The 25,428-nt window shown below is 40.4% G+C and overlaps 1 protein-coding gene across 5 annotated transcripts in view; it reads right to left on the bottom strand.

The window, feature by feature from the left end:
* The window catches only part of FARP1 (FERM, ARH/RhoGEF and pleckstrin domain protein 1), a 333,074-nt gene that overhangs the window by 275,297 nt on the left and 32,349 nt on the right, over positions 1-25,428 (bottom strand). For all 5 annotated transcript variants that reach the window (XM_048853831.2, XM_048853866.2, XM_048853836.2 and 2 more), the window contains exon 2: positions 1,625-1,820. In XM_048853831.2, the coding sequence (XP_048709788.2) occupies positions 1,625-1,795 (171 nt within the window). In that variant the 5' untranslated portion in view covers positions 1,796-1,820. The remainder of the gene's footprint in view (positions 1-1,624; positions 1,821-25,428) is intronic.

Here is a 25,428-nt window from a genome sequence, read left to right as displayed (position 1 = left end):
AGTTAGACACAGCACATTTCCTAAGATTAGTAATTTACTTTATTTAGCAGATCAGTTCATAAATACTAATGTCAGAGAGCATTCCAAAATTAGGAAGAACTGAAACTAAAATACTTCAAAAAACTAATTTAGCAACCAGCTAAAATAGAACAAAAACACCAAAAGCTAAAAAAGGTAGGTGGTTTTCAACAGTATTTCTCTCTCTTTGGGTGAATCATGAAAGTTTCCTGGTCAAATTTCCCATATCTCTAAATCAGGGACAACTATATCATAGCGCTTTTCATAGGGAAATCTCAGTATGTTTCATTAAATTAATAGATTACAATTTTATACACAGGAAATTGAACCAGAGAAGTTAGGTAAGTTGCCCAAGGCCACATAGCATCTCAGGTTTCAGAGTGGTAGCCGTGTTATTCTGCATCAGCAAAAAATCCAAGGAGCACTCGTGGCACCTAGAGACTAACAAATGTATTTGGGCATAAGCTTTTGTAGTGATAATCAGGATGGCCCACTTCAAACAGTTGACAAGAAGGTGTGTGTAACAGTAGCGGGGGGCGGGGAGAATTAGCATGGGGAAATAGTTTTTTACTTTGTGTAATGACCCATCCACTCCCAGTCTTTATTCAAGCCTAATTTAATGGTGTCCAGTTTGCAAATTAATTCCAATTCGGCAGTTTCTTGTTGGAGTCTGTTTTTGAAGTTTTTTTGTTGAAGAATTGTGACTTTTAGGTCTGAAATTGAGTGAACAGGGAGGTTGAAGTGTTCCCCGACTGGTTTTTGAATGTTGAGAACAGAACCCAAGTTTCCTTCATACTCACTGAACTATGGTACCTCTGAAAAAATACATACATTCTGGTATGCTTTGTTAACCACAAAAATAATATTTAAGATATTTCACTGTTAAATGCTATAAGCACACAAATCTTCAATGGCCTGTTAAATATCACTGATCACAGAGTTACGTTAACTTTTTTTTGGGTCATTCCGAGTCACATGTAAAGGATGGTTGGTCTTCAAAACAAAACTAGGAACACTTCTCTCTCTCTCACACACACACACAGTTGTATTTCCACTTAGATAAATTACAAAAATTAATGCATGGAAAGGAAACTTCAGTTATGCCCAGAGAAATCCTTTTCCTTGCATGTGAATGCAATAAAAGAGGTCTTTTACATTGTTATTTTTAGTAGCAATTTAATTCATGAAAAATCTGATACTTGTAGCAGTCACCACTGCTAGAATATAGGAAATAAAACATCATTAGAGATCTATAGTTTAGGTGAACAAAGAGCAAGATACACAGCACTATCACCCAGCACTTATGAGAAATACCAGAAGCTTAGAATGTGGAAGAAACCACTGTCACATTTTAAAATATGACTGCTTTGAACTGTTTGAAGCTATTCAAACAGACATAACTATGAGAGTAAGGATAGCCATCTGCTACATTGTTTAATGCTACTCTACTGTACAGCCATACAAATAATGGTGGTACAGGAGCAATTGTTTCAATTCAACATGAACCAATTAGCCATCAATGAACCACAGAGTCAGTATTTGGAGATTCAATTCACAAAATACTTTTAAAAATCACTGAATGATCATTTCATTTTCAAACTCTTACCGGAACATCAAAAACTTCCTGGGTATCATCCAGCATCTGGATTTTGACAGAGATAAGTTTTCCTGGAAGTGTCATAGGTAGTTTCTGTCCATGTTCCAACGTACTGATACCAGCATTTTCCTGAGCTCCTAACCGGGATCCAGCTGTTGGTCTCTGCTCTGTTTCACCCATGTTTCAAAAAACACGTTTCTTAAGTCTGATAGAGGAAGAAGGATAAAGAAAACAGAAAACTCAGTACTAAAGATAGCTGATCAAAGGCATTAGAGTACATACATTTACACTGGAGAATTGCAAAACAATTAACATTTGATGTAACGCTCTACAAGCTAAATCAGTGACACAAAGGGGAACAAAAATACTCAAATCTCATGCTTTAGGATATAAGCTAATCACCTGCAGGGGTCAAGACGACTTTTAGGAATGTATCCCATATACCCCATATTACAGCACTGCACAAGGTACAACTTTCACCCTCTTCTAGAGGCCCACTCTGGAAGCAGGATATATGAGAGACACAAAAAGCAAAGCTTCAAACAATTATAGCAATTTCTATGGTCTTATGAGCCAGACTGTCGACAGCAACAGCTGCTCTAAGATTTGGATGTTGGTGCTGTCCCAGGGTAAGGTGGTCAAGAACTGTGGGAATCAGATTGCTATAGCATTAGAACAGTAGCAACGGATCTGAAAAAGCAAAATCACCATGGCATAGCCAAGCAAGTGTCAGTTTTGATCTTTCATAGGATCCTGGGAATAGGAGTGAAGACCAAGGAGAAGACCTTGCCACATTACTTTAAAGACACACGTTGCCAGTACCTTCTTGCTCACATAATCCCCCACAGAAATTACAATTTCTTGTTTGCATTTAAGGCAGGTCAACCCCAGTGAACTAGATGTTAAGAGACTTGATATTTGAGTTTCCATTCAACTGCCACACTACTCTACAACAGCACACTTCTAGCATACAAACTGTCCTTTTCTACAAGGACAAGAGTGGTGATGATCTGGGACAGCATGATTTTTCATTACCTTGCATGACTTTGAATTTTCTTATTTAATTCAAGGGTCATTCATTTTATTTGGCAAACCTCACATCATTCTAGAATTTTATTTCACTCTTTTCCTTTGTCTTGTGACATCTAACTGGGTTTCTGATGGAGCCTGCTGCTAATGTCTATTTGTCTAGCTTGGTAATTGCATTTCCATTCCTCATGCCTTTTATATGCTGATCAATGACCATTAACAAGCATGTCACAAACAGGAAGAATGGAAATGTAACTTTACAGCTGAACAAACATGCAGCAGCAACAGAGCCGATCATTCTCCAGATTTTTACTTGGAGCCAAAATGCTGGGGAACTTATGGAAAAAATATCAGAAAGGAACTACAAATGATATATTAGCACAACATATTACCAGTGCCACAAAATATTGAGAAGAAATTGGAATATCAAAATAAAATACCATCAGCTCTGTAAGAACAGATGAGTGGAGTGAAAACAGTTCTGCTCATGCAGAATACTTGTTTTATGCCACATCACTTTTCCAAGTACTTAAAAACACTTAATTTGCAGTGAAGAGGAGATTTTCCTCTTCCCAAATAAACTGTCCACACTGATATTTTCATATGCATAAGGTGGCCTGGTGATCCAACTTCAAAATGCCATTATTAGACACTGCAGTGCCAACTTGCAAATGTGGCGAGTAAGCTGGGTGGGAGGACAGCACAAGAGTGGGTTATGGGAGAACACAATTCCACCCTTACAACTGAACAGGTACAACTGAGGGGCATATAAGCAAAAAAAAAAACAAACTTCAGACAGCACACCTAAAGATCCTGGGATGATTTAGTTGGTGTTGGTCCTGCTTTGAGCAAGGGGTTGGACTAGATGACCTCCTGAGGTCTCTTCCAACCCTAATCGTCTATGATTCTATGAAGATGTTCCTATGGGAATATACAGTTTTGTCTGTACAACAAGTTGAGAACTTGTGCAATGGAACACAGAAGGGAAAGACCGTGCTAAGTGTCAGTACGGAGATGATGTTAATATATAATTTAACCAAGTGCAAGCCAAATGTTAACATGAGCCAAATCATTTCAAATTTATTTATGACTCAGGAGCGTTCCTCAAAAATAGAGGATCTGAAAGTGTCTCCATGAGACAGGAAATGCAACATTACAGCAAAATATAGAAGGTACAAGCTACCCAAGTGATGCTTCCATTATTACCAGGGTAGTTTTTAAATCCTTTACACATACACACCATAATGAAGATAACAGGACTACAGTTCTTATGGAAAAAACAATTATTCCGGGGAGAAAATAAAAGTAAAAAACAGCAGCCAACATAGCTCCAGGAGAATCTGCTCAATAACAGGTACTCTGACACCACAGCAATAAGTACAATATAAATTCCTAGATTAGAGAGCTATTATCCTATAAAGGACAAGGGGGAAAACAAATGGACTGTCTACACTATGAAACTAAGTGTTTCTGTCTGGTTATTTAATGTTGCTGAAGCCTAGAGCTAAAGCATTAAATACTTATTATTTCTACTTCAGGGTCCTTGGGTACTACTAATTGGGATCAGGGCCCCATTATGGTAGGTGCTGTACAAACACAACAAAAACAGTCCCTGCCTCAGAGAGCTCACAGTCTAGAATTTGGCTAGTAAGAGAGGTAAATACTAAACAAATTGAGGGAAAGGAGGGGACAAGATAACAGTAGTGACAGGTGCAGTTAGGTACGTTAGTAATCATGCATTTTATCCCAGTTACAAACTGTCACCTTATTCCTGAACACACCTCCCCACCCGCTTAACTTTAAATTAAGCGCATGATTAAGTGTTCGCGGGACCAGGGCCTCGGTTTGTTTCCATCCACACATTAAGAACAAAAAGATGTTAAAAACCATGTTTAATCATGTGAATTTATAGTGATTTAGACAGATACAAAACCAGTTTAAATTTGCAAAGAAAAGATATACAAAGAAAGGTGAAAAGAAAAGAAATGGTGTAAACATTAAAAAAGATAGTGAACTGTTTAGAGTAGCAAAAAAGGTATAACTAGGAGTAACAAGAGGAATGAAAAATTTCTGCAACAGTAAGAAATCAGATTATCCATTTGAAATAAAGAAAGATACCTTTTCTGAATGTAAGTGTTGTACATTATTTATTGGTTAATTGTTTGCTTTCATACTCAAGTGATATTAAACCTATTTGTACTTAGAAAGTGAAATTTCTAAAAAGTATTGTGCTGATTTATTTTAATAAACCAAACACACATAGACACACACACAAAATGCTTGCTCAAGGACAAAGTGCAATAGTAGATTTATGTGTAACTGGAGATTATAGGCATAGCAGTGATGAAAGAGCCCATGATGTAATTCAGACATAATGCATATGGTTAAAAGTCAGTGTAGCGAGTGGCAAATGTTCAAGCCATGCCAAGTGAAGTGACTAAATCAACTATGTTGTCTGGGAAGTGAAGACTAGAGAAAATACAAGTAATCAAAATTCATCTCTTGAGTTGGAGTCACCACTCATCAGGTAGGACAATCCAGACTAAAAATATCCAGACGAGGGATTTACATTTTTTAAAATAAAAAATAAAAACATTCGGAAAGAAGGGGTTGTGAAGGGAAGTCTACAGCAGACCAGCTGTTCTGTTTTAAAGTTTTGTTGTTGTTTGTTTGTTTTTTTTAAATAGTTCCACGATTCTGCTGGTCTTTCACTGTTCCTTATCAAGAAATTGAGAATTTTCAGACTCTCCTATCAAAGAGGGTCAGTTTCCTAATTTTTATCATAACAAAGGCAAACAGAAAAAAAATTAAAGAGCTACTTCAAACCATCAACATCTAGGTCACTAATAAATGTACATGCACCATATTATGTGTTATTCAAAAATTCTCCTCATGTATGCTTATAACTACAAAAAGGTTCCAAAACAAAAAATTTGCATTTCAACACTGACAGAAATCCAGCAGATTTTCATTAGGTTGGTGGACAGGACTGTGGAAAGCAATGAAGTACATGACCGCATTTTTAAAAGAGAAATGTGGGAAAAGCATAAGATTTACCAAAACATTTAGAAACTGAAAGTTAAGAGGATTCTTTTAATGGAGAAATATTTTGAAGGGGGTGGGTGTGATCCTTTGTCACCCAATGTTTCAAATTTGGTTGTCTGACAAGAAAACGTGGTTATCCCAATTTGCAGACTCTGTTCTCATTCTCTCAATGAAATATTGTTGATGCTTCTATTGCCAACCACATTTCTAAGTGTTCCGTTTATTCTGTTTTGGATTACTGAGCCAGGATGTCATTTTAAGTTGTTTTTAGTGGGTCTGGTTTTCACTTGGTCTTATCCTTTATTTCCCTGCTTTAGTATAAAATCAAATGCCACTCTATTCTGACAGATCACAACCCAAATCATATAGATTCTGGAGTAACAAGTCCTTAACAGCAACAGCTTCAAGCACATAAACCTAGTTTTTCCATAGCTTTATCTCTAAAGACCCAGAAACATTTACCCCTTTGTCATAAATATAAAGGGAAGGGTAAACCCCTTTGAAATCCCTCCTGGCCAGGGGAAAGCTCCTCTCACCTGTAAAGGGTTAAGAAGCTAAAGGTAACCTCGCTGGCACCTGACCAAAATGACCAATGAGGAGACAAGATACTTTCAAAAGCTGGGAGGAGGGAGAGAAACAAAGGGTCTGTGTGTCTGTCTATATGCTGGTCTTTGTCGGGGATAGACCAGGAATGGAGTCTTAGAACTTTTAGTAAGTAATCTAGCTAGGTATGCGTTAGATTAGGATTTCTTTAAATGGCTGAGAAAAGAATTGTGCTGAATAGAATAACTATTTCTGTCTGTGTATCTTTTTTGTAACTTAAGGTTTTGCCTAGAGGGGTTCTCTATGTTTTTGAATCTAATTACCCTGTAAGATATCGACCATCCTGATTTTACAGGGGGGATTTCTTTATTTCTATTTACTTCTATTTTTATTAAAAGTCTTCTTGTAAGAAAACTGAATGCTTTTTCATTGTTCTCAGATCCAAGGGTTTGGGTCTGTAGTCACCTAGGCAAATTGGTGAGGCTTTTTACCAAACCTTGTCCAGGAAGTGGGGTGCAAGGTTTTGGGAAGTATTTTGGGGGGAAAGACGCGTCCAAACAGCTCTTCCCCAGTAACCAGTATTAGTTTGGTGGTGGTAGCGGCCAATCCAAGGACAACGGGTGGAATATTTTGTACCTTGGGGAAGTTTTGACCTAAGCTGGTAAAGATAAGCTTAGGAGGTTTTCATGCAGGTCCCCACATCTGTACCCTAGAGTTCAGAGTGGGGGAGGAACCTTGACACCCTTCAAATTTGTCACCCCAAAGGATAATTTTTCAGACATAAAGGCCAAGATAGTCTCATACTGCTACAATTTCCAGAACCGCACATTCTAGCTTTTACAAAGCTTCAGAGATCCTTTCCTTGAAGAAGAAACAGAGGTGAGCCATGGTGAAAGAATTCACCCAATCACCCTGCCTTGATCTCCTTCAGAATACAATTGTGTTACCTTATACCTTGACTCAATTTTTGCAACGTTTCAAATGGATGATACTCAAATGATAAATTTTTATCATTATCTTTAATGCTCTGCCTTGATTAGCAATCCAGTGCACAGTGCCAAAATAGATCACAGTCATCTCAAAGTCAAATTTGTCTTTCAAAATACACTCAAGCTATTCATTATGGCAATAGTCTATTTTGTGGTCCAGAACAACAAGCACAAAGTATCTTGTCTATACTTACCTTGTATACCATTCTATTATCCTAAATTCACCACTACATCTAAATTCAGGCCAAACAGTTTTAATTTGAGCTCTGTTGTCTTCATTACCACAAGTCTTAAAGCCGTTTACAATTTACCACAAGCTATCCCAGATTCCAAGTCTCCTACTGTACGTTAGCACAGAGTACAAGGATTCCCATCCTACACAAATCTAAAGTCCGCTATCTCTTGCTCAGCTACGTGCCTGCCAGTGAATCCATCAACAAGTGCAATAATAAACAGATTTTTGCATGTGTTTGAGACACTTGCCGAGTGTTGCACTCCATGAGTATTAATATTTTGGTCTGTAAGTTGCAAGGTATTTCAAATTCTCTAAAACTAAAATTATGTTAAATGATTGTGTGATTGGTGTTAAACTGGCAGATTTTTTTGATCCCCTCATGGTATGTTTTTCAGAGCAATCTACAACTGGGAATGTCTTGCAGACACGGACACATTTTTGCTTCCGTGAATTTCACACGAGCAGCACAGCAGTCATGTACACGTAGAGGAGATTAATTAACATCCTCAAACACAATAACAAGAGGTTTGCCCTTATCAGAAAGCTTCTTGTGCTTTCTGCAAGCTACACAAAACATTTGATTCCAAGGATATTTGACTTTCCCTGAATTCAGAAGAACTTGTCTGTGTTATTCATATTCCTTAGCATATTTTTTTTTGCCATGTTATGTACAAATTTACTTGACCTAGAGCTTTCCATGTTACCTGCTGTTGATAGAGGCCATTTGTTGTTTTTAAAGCCTTTTGTTTTGGACTCCCCCACACACACAACTGCCCATCCCCAAACAAGCAAAAACATCAGACAAGGGTGATCTTGTGTGTTCTAGATATTTTCCAAATATATAAGTAAGTTAACCAGGTCTGTGAATAGAGTTTTGGATTTGTTGGTGCTTTTTTCAACAAATGCATGGTTTCAATAGGTAGTATGTAAATTAATGACTGAATTTGAAAGTTAAACTTCGTGGTCCTAGAACATGGGTGGGCAAACTACGGCCTGCGGGCCACATCTGCAGGACTGTCCTGCCTGCCCCTGAGCTCCCGGCCGGGGAGGCTCATCCGCGGCCCCTCCCCCACCGTTCGCGCTCCCCAGCAGCAATGCCGCCGCACGGGCAGCGCACCTTGCGCCCGCCCACCTCCCAGGCTTTCAAAATAAGCCTGTCCTGCCGCTCTGAGCGGCATGGTAAGGGTAAGGGGTGGGTTGGATAAGGGGCAGGAGGCCCCGGGGGGCAGTCAGGGGACGGGGGGGGCAGAGAGGGATGGGGGTCTGGTTGGTCAGGGGACAGGGAGCGGGTGGGGGGGGTTGGATAGGCTTGGGAGTCCTGGGGAGGGGAGGGTTAGGGGACAGGAAGTGGGAGGGGGTGAATAGGGGGTGGGGGCCAGGTTGTTTGGGGAGGCACAGCCTTCCCTACCTGGCCCTCCATACCATTTCGCAACCCCAATGTGGCCCTCGGGCCAAAAAGTTTGCCCATCCCTGTCCTAGAAGCAGAAGTTACATCACAGGCTTGCACCTGCAAACTAAACATGAGGGGCTGATAGTCTACGATTCTGTGAACCCCCAGCCAAGATTGGGAGCCCATTCTTTTCTGCAGTGTGTCATATATACACAGAATCAGCCTCTATTTTGTAGTTCTGGGATTTTTTTTATTAATAATGACTACAAGCCACATATTCTCGCTTGAGACATTGTGTACCAGTATTCAACCCAGCTACTTATTTCTTAAGAACGGGACTATTTCAGAGTTTTTCCCCAAAAGCAGCGGTAAATAATTGTAGCATATTCTTATGTATGCTTTTGGCGTGTTTTTATCTCATGGGAAATGTCTACATTTTTGGTACTTTGGGCTGGGTATGGCTTTCCATTTCCAGATACTTTCAGAATTCTGCTTAATCTGATTTCCTTCCAGGTTTCATTTCTTTTCTTTCCTCCCCTCTGTAACTTGGCTCCACATAAGGAGTTGTACGGGTGAATGAGCATAGAACATTCCAGTTGGTGCAACAGCTTTATTTATGCAAAGTGACTGCATGAAAGAGCACAGAGGAGCTTTGGAAAGAACTTCTAATTGCATCAAAAGAGATCCATATTAATATTGAACTGAAAACCTTCTTTGAGATTTTACCCACTTTCACTCACGCTTTTCACATGACAAACCAAGGGTAGTGTTGGTCACCTCGTTGATCATTAGCTTGGGCTGTGACTGAAAAAATGAGACTAGAAGCTTTAAGTTCTTTTTATGATCATCTATAGGACTTCAGCAGTAATATAAATCTTTTATAATTTTTGCAATGGTATGATGTGCTTATAACCCCTATGATGCAGTTGTACCCTTATTTTAAAAAAATGCTACAAGCATTCCAAAGTAATCGTCCCAAACCACTACAACTTCCAACAGTGATACTACAGTGTATTTAACCATTCCTGCAGAACACTGTGTGCGTGTGTGTGTTTCACAAGAAACTCCTGTTTTTATTTTCTTGAGGCATCTTTGTTTTTTTTAATTCTATGTTGTCAGCTGCAGTGCATTGTTAAACTTTCATTTTTGCACCTATTATGAGTAAAGAGGCATGAGTACTAGCGCTGTAAGAACATAATACATCTCAAGGAAACAAAATGTAGATATCAGTAAGTTGGAACTTGCCCTAAAACCCAGTTTTCAGATTGGCTGTTGAAACATAAACCCAAAGGGATTAAAGAAGCAGCCAGTACACATCACAGTAAAATAAAAGCTTTCCTCTCCTACAACAATGTAGAAATTTTGTGAACTGTACTGTAAGAACTTGCTCTATTTGAGTAGGGGAGGTGGAGTGGGAGGAAGGCATTTTAAACTTAATGCAGGTGCCTTGCCTAGTGACGTGTATAAACAAGAAGATTACAAAGGTGTACATAATTGAATAGTGTATGGTCTATGTTCAGTGTAGAGTGTCTAGGCCAATATTTCAGTCAAATTCTAATCTATGTAATCGAAATAAGTATTTTTATCATGTAGTCCGTCCCCTGTGCTAAAATGTGATAGGGACGCAGAATATATGGACTAGAGCTCGTCTCTGCTGTGAAGTGTCCATATTCTGTAAAGGAAAACAGAAGCTAATGAGCCCTGAACAGTCATTGGGAGAGTCAAGACTGAGCAATTAGAGCAAGTAAACCTTCACTGTATCCAGTAGATGAGACCAACTTTCCTTCCAAGAGTAATTAAAACTACTGTGTTTATACAGTGCCTTCAGTTTGGCTGGGTACATAAACTGTATGGACTGCCTTGTTCACAGAACTGGTTAGGAACAAAAGTTTTTTTTTGTTTGTTTGTTTGTTTTTTTCCCCCCTTTTCTGCTGTCTGTTGCAGGGCTTTCTCTCATTACTTTGAGGATTCTTTTCAGAGTAAAACATATAAACATTACTTTATAACACAGGACACAGATATTATACATAGGATTAATACATGCAGCATCCTACAAACATTCCATAATGTCTAAACACCACATACGTTCTCATAACTCCAATATCTATCTTAATTAAACTAACACACAGGTGAGCCAGACTGGTTTTCAGCTATGCATTTGTCAGTGTTCAGTGAGGCCTGGGGCCTTGGCATGAGCTGGCATCTGGTCAGCCAGCATCACTGAAGCCTACCAAAAATGTGAAGTCAGTCTAGGCCATGATAATAATGCACAGAGACCCTGACCCAAAGCTTGTGACTAGATTCCCACAAAATTATTTTATTTACATAGTATATATTTTAATAGTAGAATACAAAGCTATACTTTTGGCCAAGAAAGAACTTCCATTATATATTGAAGACCCTACATGTAAAAACAGGGGACTTTAAAGTTTGATAAAACTGTCAAAACAGAATTGAGTGTTTAAGGAAGAATTTTCAGTAAGACATTTTCCAGAAGCCTTGTGTACGCTCAGATAACAAACCTCAAACCTGACATTAGTACTCAACAAGGATTTGTCTGACCCTGTCTGAAGAAATTTGCTTTACATATCACCAAGTTATAACTGTTTAGAAAACAGCTTAAGACACTTTGCATCACAAATACACCAGTATATCAACATGTCATAAAATGTAATTATCTGAATCCGAAAGTACACATTCAATAAAATTCATAAACATGTATGCCTTTATTTTGATCTCTCTTTTTTCCAAAATATCCAGATATTAAGCGTAAAAAACCTAGAGTAAAATTTTCAAAAGCACTTAGGTTCCTAAGTCACCTGCCTCATTGAAAATCAATGGGACTTATGCTCCTAAATTCCTTTTGAAAATAGAATAAAGGCACTTAAGTCATTTAGGTGCTTTTAAAAATTTTAACCCTAACCTTTAATCCTGCATTAGCTTATGATTTTAAACGCTCAGGAGTCAAGAAATTCAAAGTCACAGCTGCTGTGAAAACTACAACTTGGTCCCATTTCATACTCTACATATTTTTAAAGACCTTGAAATTAAGACCGTATACATTAACACAAAATGTTATATTGTGCAAGAGGTTCAATTCACATTTGCTTGTGGAATAGTTTATTTTTAGTTTCCTTCCTTTTGTGCAATCCAAATAATTTTAGTCTATAAACACCCCCCCCCCACTGAAGCACAGAGAACAGTAAAACAATTTAAAATACATGAAAAGATAGCATGCAAGCGGAAGGAGGACGTGTTTTCTTTTGAGACTTGACTCAACAATTTATCCAGAAATTTAATGGTTTGTGCCTATTTTATAATTCTGTGAATAGCTACTAGGGAAAATTTGAGGCTGGGATATGGATATATTGCTGTAAACAGATCTTTCCTCATTTTATACCTGAGGAAATTATAAGCACTCTACAGCCCATCTAAGACCAGTCTACACTAGAAACCTTTGCCAGTGTAATAATGTCAATTGAGGCATGATATTTTTTAACGTTTATGGCAGCAAAAGCCATAGCTTAGAGGCTTTATATCAGTAAAAAGTACAGCTTATTTGACAGTACAGTTCTGGGAACTGGTAGAAGATAGTAGACTGGCAAAAAGCACATTTCTGCTGGCAGAAGCCGCATTTACACTAGGAGGCTTTGGCGGGACTCTGGTATAGCTATACCCATAGGCCTTTTTCAGCGTAGACTTGACTAGTCCCATAAATGGAGGTTCTTCTCTCCATACACACACTATTGATTCTGTTAAACTTAAAGATGCGATTACTCTTACCCTGAAGAACAAAGAAGGTAAAAGCATAGATAAATATGTGGTATCAACACTATTACAGAGAACAGTAGAATAACCATACCTTCTCTTGTTCTATTTTCTTCTTTCATTCCTTTTTGCAAGCATTACAAAGATGCCAAAGTGGCTTACCAGATCATAGAAATGCAGGACTAGAAGGGACCTTCAGAAGTCATCAAGTCCAGTCTCCTTCACTGAGGCAAGGCCAAGTATATCTACGCCATCACTGACAAGTGTTTGTCCAATCTGTTCTTAAAAACCACCAATGACGGGAATTCCACAACCTCACTTGGAAGCACATTCCAGTGCTTAACTACTCTTAGAGTATGTCTACACTGCAATGTAAGCCTGCACTCGAGCCTGGGCTCAAGCCTAACCCCCCTTGCGCCTCCACTGCAATTGCAATGCCCCAGGGTCCTTGGCCACTGAGCTCGAGTTAAGCTGGGACCCAGTGTCCGAGCCCCTTTGTTTTGTAGTGTAGATCAGGGGTTCTCAAACTGGGTGTCAGGACCCCTCAGGGGGTCGTGAGGTTATTATGTGTGTGGGGGGGGGGGTCACGAGCTGTCAGCTTCCACACCAAACCCTGCTTTGCCTCGAGCATTTATAATGGTGTTAAATATATTAAAAAGTCTTTTCAATTCATAAGGGGGGGTCGCATTCAGAGGCTTGCTATGTGAAAGGGGTCATCAGTACAAAAGTTTGCAAATCACTGGTGTAGATGCAGCTCTGCTTGACTCAGGAGTCAAGGTCCCAGGAGTCAGCTGGAAGTATCCTACAATTCCATGGGACAACTTCCTCAGCTCTCTCTATCCCAGCCATCTGCAATCCAGTCTATTGAAAATGGAAGCCATGCCCCCTTTGCAAATGGCAGCAGCTCAAGTCAGTGTGAACCCATTCTCTTCTGATCACTGATCTGTAAGCACACTGTCAGCAAACCTCCCGGGTTTGCAACGAAGAGTGAACCAATCAAGCCTTTTGCAAAGTGAGCTGCTTCCTGGTAATGTACAGGGCAGGCAGTAAAGTTTTCCCACAGTGCACCACAGTCCTAGAGCTAGAGAGGCCACATTTACTGAGAGGGAGGGGAGCTGGGGGGGGTTACTTTGACTCAGATCTGCTCACTGAAGAGTGCATGCCAGAGCCCTAGGTTCACACCCAGGTTAAAAAAGTCTTAACATAGGGTTAAAATACAATGTAGGCGCCCAAGCCCAGGGCTCCCTTACATAGGTCAGATGACTTAAGTCCCACTAATCCTGGGCTTACATTGCAGTGTAGACATGAGTGAGTTAGAAGCTTTTCCTAATATCTAACCTAAATCTACCTTGCTGAAGATTAAGCCCATTACTTCTTGGCCTTGCTTCGTTGGCTATGGAGAATAATTGATTACCATCCTCTTTATAACAGCCCTTAACATTTTTGAAGACATATCACATTCCTGTTCCCCGCCCTCCCTGCACCTGTCCTCTTTTCTCAAGACTAAACATACCCAAACTTTTTTTTTTTTAAACCTCTCCTCATAGGTCAGTTTTTCTAAACCTTGTAACATTTTTGTTGCTCTCCTTTGGACTCTCCAATTTGTTCACATCTCTCCTAAAGTGTGGTGCTCAGAATTGGACACAGTACAGCAGCTGAGGCCTCACCAGTGCCAAACAGAGCTTGACAATTACCTCCCATCTTACATACAGTGGTCCCATTAATACACCCCAAAATATTTGCCTTTTTCACAATTGCATCACATTGTTAACACAAATTAAATATGTGATCTACTATAACGCCCGTATCCTTTTCATCAGTACCACCACCTTTTCAGTTATTCCCCATTATGTAGTTGTGCATTTAATTTTTCCTTCTTACGTGTAGTACTTTGCACTTGTCTTTACTGAATTTAATCTTGTTGATTTCAGACCAATTCCAATTTGTCACAGTAAATTTGAATTTTAATCCTGTCCTCCAAAGTGCTTGCAAGCCCTACCAGGGTGGTGTCATCTGCAAATTCTATAAACATACTGTCCATTCCATTACCCAAGTCATTAATAAAAATATGACTATTACTGGGCCCAGGACTGACCCCTGCAAAACCCCACTAGGTAAGTCTTCCCAGTTTGACAGCAAACTTGAGAATGGTCTTTCAACCAGTTATGCACCCACCTTATAGTTATTTCATGCAGACCATATTGCCCTAATTTGCTTATGAGGGTGGCATCGGTCTTTCTAAAATGGCATCTAAAGTCACACTTATTAAGGCTTTTACTTGAACACAGGCTTTGCACTTCCACTTTAATTCAATGGAATCAGATTTATCAAAACAAAAAAAACTGAATGAAGAGATCAATATGTAGAAGCTGCCAATAAATGTTTAAACAACTGGAACATGGTGCATGACTTCAAACAGAATAATACCTTAAAGATTGTAAGTTGTTTCTCATTGAAAATACTTCATCAAAGATACACTTCAGCTACTGTAAAATACCATGGCAAGTAACATTCCTGTGTTAGTTTTTCTGATACAACAATTAATATTTAGAATAGTATATGCTGAAATTATTCCTAGGCTCTTGATTCTTAAATAACTTTAGAAGCCTATTAAAGAATAAACCAACTTAACTAACTTCTTTGAAGCAGAAGTTTGTGACTTTTGTGTCTATTACTTGTAGAGAAACTCATACAGGCAGTGTGAGAAAGTTCAAAAGATTTCAAAATCTGAAGGGGAAAAAATTAATATTCTAAATCTAGCCAAGTCCACTCAATGACAGAAAATATTTTTGTAGCTTTGCTCAAAATTTCTCTCATTAGGCATCAAGGATTCAGTAACTCCCTTCATCTCCCACATCTAAATTCCAGATTGTTGCTAGAGACAAATATATTATAGGCAGTGCTGGTAACACTGCCTATTATTAGGGTTGCCAGACACTTCCCATATACGATTCTGCTTTCAGTTGCTTATAACTTTTCCAAAATTTAACCAGTTAGGCTGGGAGTCTGCGCTGACATTCTGGAAAATTTCAGCTAAAACTGTCCTGACATTTCCAAGAACAAGGCGAGGGAAAGATACATTTTGTCCATGTTAAATTCTGGTGTTTTTAAATGCTCCATGTTCTAGAGCAGACTTGAAATTTGGCATGGGGGTAGCCTGTGTGTCAAGTATGTGCTTTCTGCAGCTCCCATGAAAATTAAGCCAAAGTTGGCTAAATTTTGAGCCTCTACTGAACATGTGCGAACTGTGATTTTTCAGAGATGTGCAAGAGCTAGAGAGCTAACTAAAATCTCTCTGTAGTGTCTATCCTCACTCAAGCCTCTCGCAGCATCTAGTGCTGACCCAAATGTGCATGCAGCATCCCCACAGAGCTACGGAGCAGGCTCCAGCCCAGGACAACGGCATCTGAAAAGGATCTTCCCTGAAACAGCTGCTCCCACCTGCTACTGGACAAGCATCAAAACTAAGAGGAGGGAGCTTGTCCCTCCTAAATTCTCAATGATCCTACTACTGGCACCAAGCCCACATGGAGGAGAAAGCCATCTGGCTCAAATGCAGAGGGAACAAGCACCAGACCAGGAGTGTGGGGGATAAGGAGGGAAAGGATTACGTTGTGACAATGAGCCTGTTGAAACTGGATCTGGGAAAGGGAGGGGAAGGGATTATGACGGGCAATTGAAGAGGAAAGACTGGGACTAGGAACCAGGGGGAGAGCACAGAGAGGAGGGGAGACAGATCTCAGAAGGAGCTGGGGTGCCTGAAGAGAACTGGGACAGGCAGGACAAGGAGGCTGGGATTAGGTGTGAGGAGCGGGAAAGACTGGGAGTTGTGGGGACTTAGATGGAGAGGGAAAGGAGACTGGGATGAGAAGCTTGAGGAGTGGAGCTCAGTAAGTGAGATGAATGGGACGGAAGAGAATCAAGGGGTAGGGAAGAGACAGGACTGGGGCTGCTACAGGGTCAGGTTGGAGGGGACAAGGCAGAAGGGCTCAAGGCCAGGGGTGTACAGACCCCCACACAGACAGTCAGGAAAATGTTAACAGATTGACAAGTTACTCCTCCAACGGCCAATTAGCAACAGCTGGCATAAACAGCTGGTCTCGATTACACTACAGGCTTCAGAGTAACAGCCATGTTAGTCTGTATTCGCAAAAAGAAAAGGAGGACTTGTGGCACCTTAGAGACGAACCAATTTATTTGAGCATGAGCTTTCGTAAAGCTCATGCTCAAATAAATTGGTTAGTCTCTAAGGTGCCACAAGTCCTCCTTTTCTTTTTGCGAATACACTACAGACACTACTGCAGCTGTGCTGCTGTAGTGGCCTAGTGCAGACACTGCTAGAGCAGTGGAAAGGATTTTCCCATCATTGTGGTCAATCCACCCCCTTGAGAGGTGGCAAGGGATTGTACGGAGCAAACCTTAGCTGTCTAACATAGGGTCTCTGGTCCAGAACCCAGAGGTGAGGGAAGGGCAGAGTCAGGCCTGGGTCCACTCTCCGACACCATCCCCAGCAACAGGGCTAGCCTCACAACTAAAAGAAGCAGAGACTGAGGAGTCTGAGATGGAGGGTGAAGGTCTGGCATAAGGGCCATTAGACTTTGAGTTTTACCTGTGTAGACTTTTCTGTTACCCCAGAAATGGAGACTGAACATGAAGGGCCAGGCCAGGGAAGGTGCAGATGGCTACAGCACCAGATGACAGACAGCAAGGGGCACTGGAGTAGAACCACCCCTACAATGTCACGTCGCAGCACAAGAAGGTGCTCTCGCAGTGAGTTTGCCCCAAGACAGCCCACTAAAATATACTCCCTGCCAAACCCTGAAATGGAACCCAAGATTTAAGGGTCTCATTTTCCTCTGCTGTCAGCAAATATCCATGTAACCCACTGGCAAAGTATGTATTTCATTCCTCTCTAGGGCAGATCCACACAGAGGAAGACAATCTATTACTGTTATTAGTTACTCTATTAGTTCAAGTGGCACATGTCTGTGTGATGGATCTGAACATAAGAAAAGCCATACTGGGTCAGACCAAAGATCCATCTAGCCCAGTATCCTGTCTTCTGACAGTGGCCAATGCCAGGTGCCCCAGAGGGAATGAACAGAACAAGTAATCATCAAGTGATCCATCCCCTATTGCCCAGTCCCAGCTTCTGGCAAACAGAGGCTAGGGACACCATCCCTGCCCAACCTGGCTAATAGCCACTGATGGACCTATGCTCCATGAGCTTATCTAGTTCTTTTTTGAACCCGGTTATAGTCTTGGCCTTCACAACATCCTCTGGCAAGGAGTTCCACAGGTTGACTGTCTGTTGTGTGAAGAAATACTTCCTTTTGTTTGTTTTAAACCTGCTGCCTATTAATTTTATTTGGGGACCCCTAGTTCTTGTGTTATGAGAAGGAGTAAACAACACTTACTTTCTCCACGCCAGTCATGATTTTATAGACCTCTATCATATCCCCCGAGTAGTCTCTTTTCCAAGCTGAAAAGTTCCAGTCTTATTAATCTCTCCTCATATAGAAGCTGTTCCATACCCCGATAATTTTTGTTGCACTTTTTTGAACCTTTTCCAATTCCAATATATCTGTTTTGAGATAGGGCGACCACATCTGCACACGGTATTCAAGATATGCGAGTACCATGAATTTATAGAAAGGCAATTTGATATTTTCTGTCTTCTTATCTATCCCTTTCTTAACGATTCCCAACATTCTGTTTGCTTTTTTGACTGCCACTGCACACTGAGTGGCTGTTTTCAGAGACCTATCCACAATGACTCCAAGATCTCTTTCTTGAGTGGTAACAGCTAATTTAGACCCTATCATTTTATATGTGTAGTTGGGATGTTTTCCAATGTCCATTACTTTGCATTTTTCAACAATTAATTTCATCTGCCATTTTGTTGCCCAGTCACCTAGTTTTGTGAGATCCTTTTGTAGCTCTTCACAGTCTGCCTGGAACTTAACTATCTTGAGTAGTTTTGTATCATCTGCAAATTTTGCCACCTCACTATTTACACCTTTTTCCAGGTAATTTATGAATATGTTGAATAGTACTGGTCCCAGTACAGACCCCGGGGGACACCACTATTCATCTCTCTCCATTCTGAAAACTGACCATTTACTCCTACCCTTTGTTTCCTATCTTTCAACCAGTTACCGATCCATGAGAGGACCATCCCTCTTATCCCATGACAGCTTACTTTAAGAGCCTTTGGTGAGGGACCTTGTCAAAGGCTTTCTGAAAATCTAAGTACACTATATCCACTGGTTCCCTCTTGTCCACATGCTTGTTGATCCCCTCAAAGAATTCTAGTACATTGGTGAAGCATGATTTCCCTTTATAAAAACCATGTTGACTCTTCCCCAACAAATTACATTTATCTATGTGTCTGACAATTTTGTTCTTTACTATAGTTTCATATTCTTTACTATAGTGTCACTAAAAATTCCAATCCTGCTGATGACCAATGTTGGAGAAAATATGCTGGCACATGATGAAATCTCTATTTTTTTTTAAGTTTGCTTTTTTAAGAATCTTTGAAATTACACACAAAAAACCCTAGGTTAAACAGAACATTCTGGCTGAAGAGTTGAGCAGCCAAAAAGTTAGCAAATGCCAGAATTAAGGCTGTCCGTGCAACCTTAATTCACCCCCCCTTGTGCATATGCATTATGATATAGTCTTTAATTACATGATCACATACGTCCTCCCTCCCACCCCCAACAGGACCCCTGCCTCATTCAGTACACAAGATGAACCTCCTCGGTGGATGAAACGGGGTTGTGTAGTTAAGGAAGCTGTTGACTGTAGAATCCCTGCCTCATTTGCTGCAGAAGTCAGAAAATGAGTAGTGAATGAGGGAGGAGGTTGCAGGAAGAGAACAGAAGGTCTTGTAGTTAGTTAAGCAGGGGGAATGCTGCTTTAGAGAATTAGATTCTATCCCTGCCTCTACTGCAGAGTTCTGTGTGATGCTAGGCAAGTAACTTAACCCAAATTTGTCAGAGGTGGTCACGAACTGCAGAATCCTCATTTTCAAGATACACAACTAGAGACCTTGGGGTCCAATATGCGGGAGTGCTGAGCACTCCCACTGCAACTGAAGTCAACAGGAGCTGTGCTTGAATATATAGAATGCTATAGAATGCCGAGCACTCTGCCAAATCCCATCCTACGCATCTCAGATTGGGCACCCAAAAAACAGTACATACTTTTGATTTTAAATCTCTGTATCTCAGCTCCCCATCTATAAAAATGGGGATACCACCAACCCCATAGTTCATAGGGGGTTTGTGAAAGTAAATTAATGTTTGTGAAGCACATTGATACTATAATGGTGAGTGCCACAGAAAAGCTCTTAAGGAAATTCATAATTCCATCTTCAGAGAAGGGTTTGAATCAGGGTGGATTTGATAAATCATGATTTAAATCACTAGTCAGGAAGACTCCATTTAATCATGGATTTTTACATAAAAGTGCATTCTTGTCAGTTGCTATAACCTTAATACATATTCTTCACAGCTCAGAGATAGAGGAGACCCAAACTGGGTCTCTTTTATGGCCTGTTGCCATTATAGGTTTTCCCTTCTAGTGAGAGAATGGTATAGTAGATCTCAAATCAATGAAGGCTACACTCAGAAAGATCTCAAAACTTCTGGAATATGCTGCTCAAACAGTTTCACTTTTGTTTCTACTTCCTGTCCCTCCCTTCTCACATTTGTCTCCAGACTTCTCCTCCTTGTCCAGATCTATTCTGCCCCCAACAATCTTCTATTCACTGAACTTTTTGAAACTTCGCACTTTTAGAGAGAAGTAAGGGATTGACTCTGTGTACACAAATTTGCAGAGGGACAATAGGGTTGAGGTCTGTTATTTCTCACCTCTATGTATTTATTTATTTTAAAACATTTTTGCTGTTAACAAGCATGTGATCTCTGGAGACACAAATCTACAGTTTAAGAACTGCAAAACTAAGCATCCCTGATGGTATCGTCTAGACTTAGCACAGAGTCCCATTGGGTAGATAGAAAGATTAACCGAAATAATCTATACAGAAACCCCGTGAACTATGGAATTCATAATATTGGGTCCCAAATCTATGAACTATGGAAACTCATTTACAAAACTTTTCTTAACCATTACATGAAGACATTGTCTCATACTATAGAAATAGAATTTATAATCCCAATTCCATGAGGATATATCTTTGAGCTATAATGTATCTATCTTTAGATCAGATTTTTTTGATAAAATGCTTTTTGAGGAATAAACCTGATTTAAATTAAAAAAAAATTTTTTTTTTAAATATCATTGATTTTTATCCATCCTGGTTTGAAATGGTGTGCAGTAAATAAGGCCTAGGCCATCCCGTGCACTGAAAAATGCAAGAATATGAGAATGAGAAGGAAAAAATTGTATCTGATCAACTAACTAAAGACTGTACCATAATGCATACGCACAAGGGGCCTGAATTAAGGTAGCCTGGGTAACCTTAATTCTCCCATTTCTTAATTTTTGAGTGTTTCACTTTTCACCCCTAATGTTCTTTTAATGTAGTTATTGGTGTATAATTTTATTTATTGCATGTAATTATATCTGAAGTATTAAAAGGCTGCGACTTGTTAAAGAACATCAAGGGGAAAACTGACTGATGTGAACTTGAATGGCTCAGATGATGAGGCTATTTTTAATTTTATACTTCCTGAACATGAATACTTTAGTTTCCACAAGGACAGAGTGTGGATATTTGACTCTACTTCTTCTGGGGTGGCGGAAGGGGGGAAAGAGATGTATAAACAGATGTACAATTTGGTTATCAACAGGAAAAGTTATCAATTTGTGTCAGCACTGATGTTATTGATAAAATAGGAGTGCATACAAAAGAAACAATCAAAAGTACACAGAATCTAATTGTAGCAATATGGAGTCCTCTAAATAAGTAAAGAGAAATTAGGAAAAAGCCACAATGTGCTGGAATATCATATTTCACACGATAAACAGCAGTAATACCGACCCAAATTCCTCTTGATAATCAAACTGTGTGTCTCTCTTGACATAAACATTTCATATTAGTACAATATGTTTTTTTCTTAATGGCCTTTTTAGCAGAAGTCTTCCCTTATGTTATTTAAGAAATCTGTAGATTATCTATGAATAAAAAGAACAGAAGAATTACTCTCTCCCTCTTAGCCCGCATCACCTTCTACACCCTGGACTCAGAGCTCTAGCATTTTCAGAAAAAACAAACAGTCTTAACTCACCCACAAAAAGTTAATGGATAAAGTCAAATTCCAAATTATTCTCTCATCAACAAACAAGCCAACGAATAAAAGAAATCATGATACACTGCAGCCATCCACTAACTAATGCCTTGGCACTCTGGCACCAAAGCATCTCTCTACCTCTACCCCCACGTCCACCCCAAAGTTACTCATGTTTCTCTGACTGCAAAAGCAGCAGAGGGAAGGTAAGAAACTCTGACATCAGTAACAAAACATACAAGCAAATCAGCACAAGGAAGTCTGAATAGTCTAGGCCTTGGTCATGAAAGAGGCTAGCAGAGCCTACTCCTCATTTCTCATAGCAGCCGCTAAATCACACCCCCAGAACTTTGCCAGTTTGCAAATTGCTTGGTCAACCCAGACCACCTCCACTGTACTCCATAACCCATCACCTTTTGCTGTGAGAAACTATCATGCTGCTGCACTGGGAAAAGGACATGCACCCAGAGAACACCAGGAACTTCACACTGAACACAGGCCCTGTAACACAATAGCGTCCCCCACTCTCTCAGATTTTGGCTCATTTATTCAACAGGAAGCAATGCAGGAAATCTAAGCCACCACATGTGATTCCAATCAATGCCCTTTCTGTCTGGCGAGCGAGAGAGATCTAAGAGCATCTGGGGATCCTATTAACAGAAACAGTCAACACCTCTTTTGAAGAGGGGAAAAAAGAAAAATTTACCACCCACCCTAAAGCCAGCAATAGTCCATCCAGTACTCAACATAACTCATTAACTGCCTCCCAATGTTCAGCCTCCCCTTTCTAAGCAAGCTAACTGAGAAATGTCTACTACCCAACACAGCTACTGCCAATAGCCTGCATCTCTCCCAGTCAGGTCAGCACACAGGAAAGAAAGACTCCACATGTCAGCACAACCAACAGCACTCAAGGATAATCATCTCCTGGCCACAGACAGAACCATACGTTCATTCTGACATTGCTGGTTCTCTCTGCGACAATGGATGCTGTTCATTAAATGCTGCCATCCTGCCCTAGAGAGGCAGCAGGAAAACACCAGGGTAGCTCCTTTTCTCTCAAACCATACCCAGACTGAAGTGATGCACAACAGCTCTACTGCCTCCAGAGCTCTCACCTGTGGAGTTCCATAAAGGTCCATCTTCTCCCTCATCTAAGATTTATGACAATGTGCTAGGGGAGATCAAGAGACAACATAGAGCCTCTCTCTCTCTGTCTGAGCCTATGCCTTCTTTACAACTAATACCTAACATGCCCTGGGTGGAGAACTCGACAGAAGATAGGTGAGCCAGACCCAGGCAAAATGGTAATGAAGCTGGAGAGGCCAGAAAGTCCTAGAAGAACATACCACTATCATACTGTCAACCTCCTTCAAAGAGGTCTGCCCTGTGATCATCAAGGTGTTTTTGGTCTGGGGTTTGGAATGTTGCACCCGATAAGGCTTTATGAAAACACGCTTATGAATGTATATATGACATAACTGGAATATGTTTTATGCTACATATGCCATATAACATATCTGTAAAGGTTATGATCTACTGAATCTATTCATCCTGTTTATATGCATGTATCATTTTTGCATTCGAAGTTATGAATATTGGCTGTGTACTGGTTTGATTTTAAGTAGCCTTAGTAAGGCATTTGGGCAGCTTCTTTAGCAACAAATTTGCAAGTTAAGTGCCCAATCAAGAAAAAAACTTAATGGACAATGGATCTTGGAAGACTCCAATCCACATAAGAAGTCTACTTGAGGTCGTTCAAGGTAGCATGTGAACCATGGCTGCTACCTGTAAGTTCTGAGTCTTGCATGGACATGTGACTTGTCCATGTGACTCCAAAACTCCATCTTGTAGCTGGAATTCTACACAGGGGGAGAAAGTCTATTTAAACCCCTGGGAGACCCACCCACAAGAGAAAGTCTATTTAAACCCCTGGGAGACCCCTCCATTTTGTCTTCAGCTGGCTCAAGAGATAGCCTCTCCACCCCCAAGGATACCTGAAAGAAACTGGAACAAAAGACAGTAACCACCGGGGTGTGAGTGACTGCTGGACCCAGACTAGAAGGAAGCTAGTGTGTAAAAGAGGCTTATTGGAACATCTCTGAGGATGAGATTTTATCTGTATTCAGTTTCTTACTGTATTAGGTTTAGACTTGCTGTTTTCTTTTATTTTGCTTGGTAATTCACTTCGTTCTGTCTGCTATTACTTGGAACCTCTTAAATCCTACTTTTTGTATTTAGTAAAATAACTTTTTACTTATTAGTTAACCCAGCGTATGTATTAATACCTGGGGGGGGGCAAACATCTGTGCATTTCCCTTTATCAGTGTTATAGACGGCAAACAATTTATGAGTTTACCCTGTATAAGCTTTATACAGGATAAAATGGATTTATTTGGGGTTTAGACCCCATTGGGAGCTGGGCATTTGAGTGTTGGAGACAGGAACACTTCTTAAGCCATTTTCAGTTAAGCCTGCAGCTTTTGGGGGACATGGTTCAGACCTGGGTCTGGGGTTGCAACCGGCTAGTATGTCTGGCTCAAACCAGGCAGGGCACTGAAGTCCCAAGCTGTCAGGGAAAAGAGACTTAGAATTAGTCTCAGCACATCAGTTAGCAGTTCCCAAGAGGTTTTCTATGATCCAACCCGTCACAGGTTCTTCCACACTCCTGTCTGCTATTAGATACTCTTGGGGGTGCGGGAAGGAGATGGAGATGGATAAGGTCGAAAAGATTCCACATTCTGTCTGGTTCTTGACTTGGTCATAGTGATCCATAATGTATTTGTGACTTCTAAGCTGGATCTTTGCATTGCACTGCACCTATGAATGAAAACACCCACCATTATTCAGTTACAGTTTTGCTAAGGGGTGCTCTACATGTTATTTCCCCATTAAATGGAGAGTCAAGTTCAAGGTTTTGGTTCTTATCAGCAAAGCTCTCCATGGGACTGGCCCAAGCTACCTAAGGAACCATCTCACTCTAAGATTTTACCATCACACAGCTACATTCCACTTGAACAGTACAAGTTTAAGAGACATGAGAGCAGGAGACAGGGCTTTCTTGGCAACCAGTCTGTAACTGTGAAAGTCACTCTCCAGATGTATTAGGAATCACCCTGAATCTTGCCTCATTCAAATCAAAATGTAAAACAAGTTTTTTTGACCAATCAGTCCCATAATACCCACAACCAACCCACAACAATAAACAATCACACACAAAAAGGAGATCCCACCTAGGTTATAAAAGGTGGAAAAATAAGAGTTCCTTCCTTTTGTCTTTATTAGACTACATCAGTGATCGGCAACCTTTGGCACGTGGCTCACCAGGGTAAGCCTCCTGGCGGGCCGGGCCAGTTTGTTTACCTGCCGCATCTGCACGTTCGGCTGATCACAGCTCCCACTGGCAGCGGTTCACAATTCTAGGCCAATGGAGGCTGTGGGAAGCGGCGGCCAGCACAACGCACCGCTTCCCGTCAGGAAGGCTTACCCTGGTGGGCCGCGAGCCAAAGGTTGCTGATCGCTGGACTACATAAAGCACTCTATACCAGGGTCAT

The sequence above is a fragment of the Caretta caretta genome, chromosome 1 (assembly GCF_965140235.1).
Source record: "Caretta caretta isolate rCarCar2 chromosome 1, rCarCar1.hap1, whole genome shotgun sequence".
Classification (NCBI taxonomy): Eukaryota; Metazoa; Chordata; order Testudines; family Cheloniidae; genus Caretta; species Caretta caretta.
Note: the sequence above shows the minus strand (reverse complement) of the source record. Positions and strands in the feature narration are given on the sequence as shown.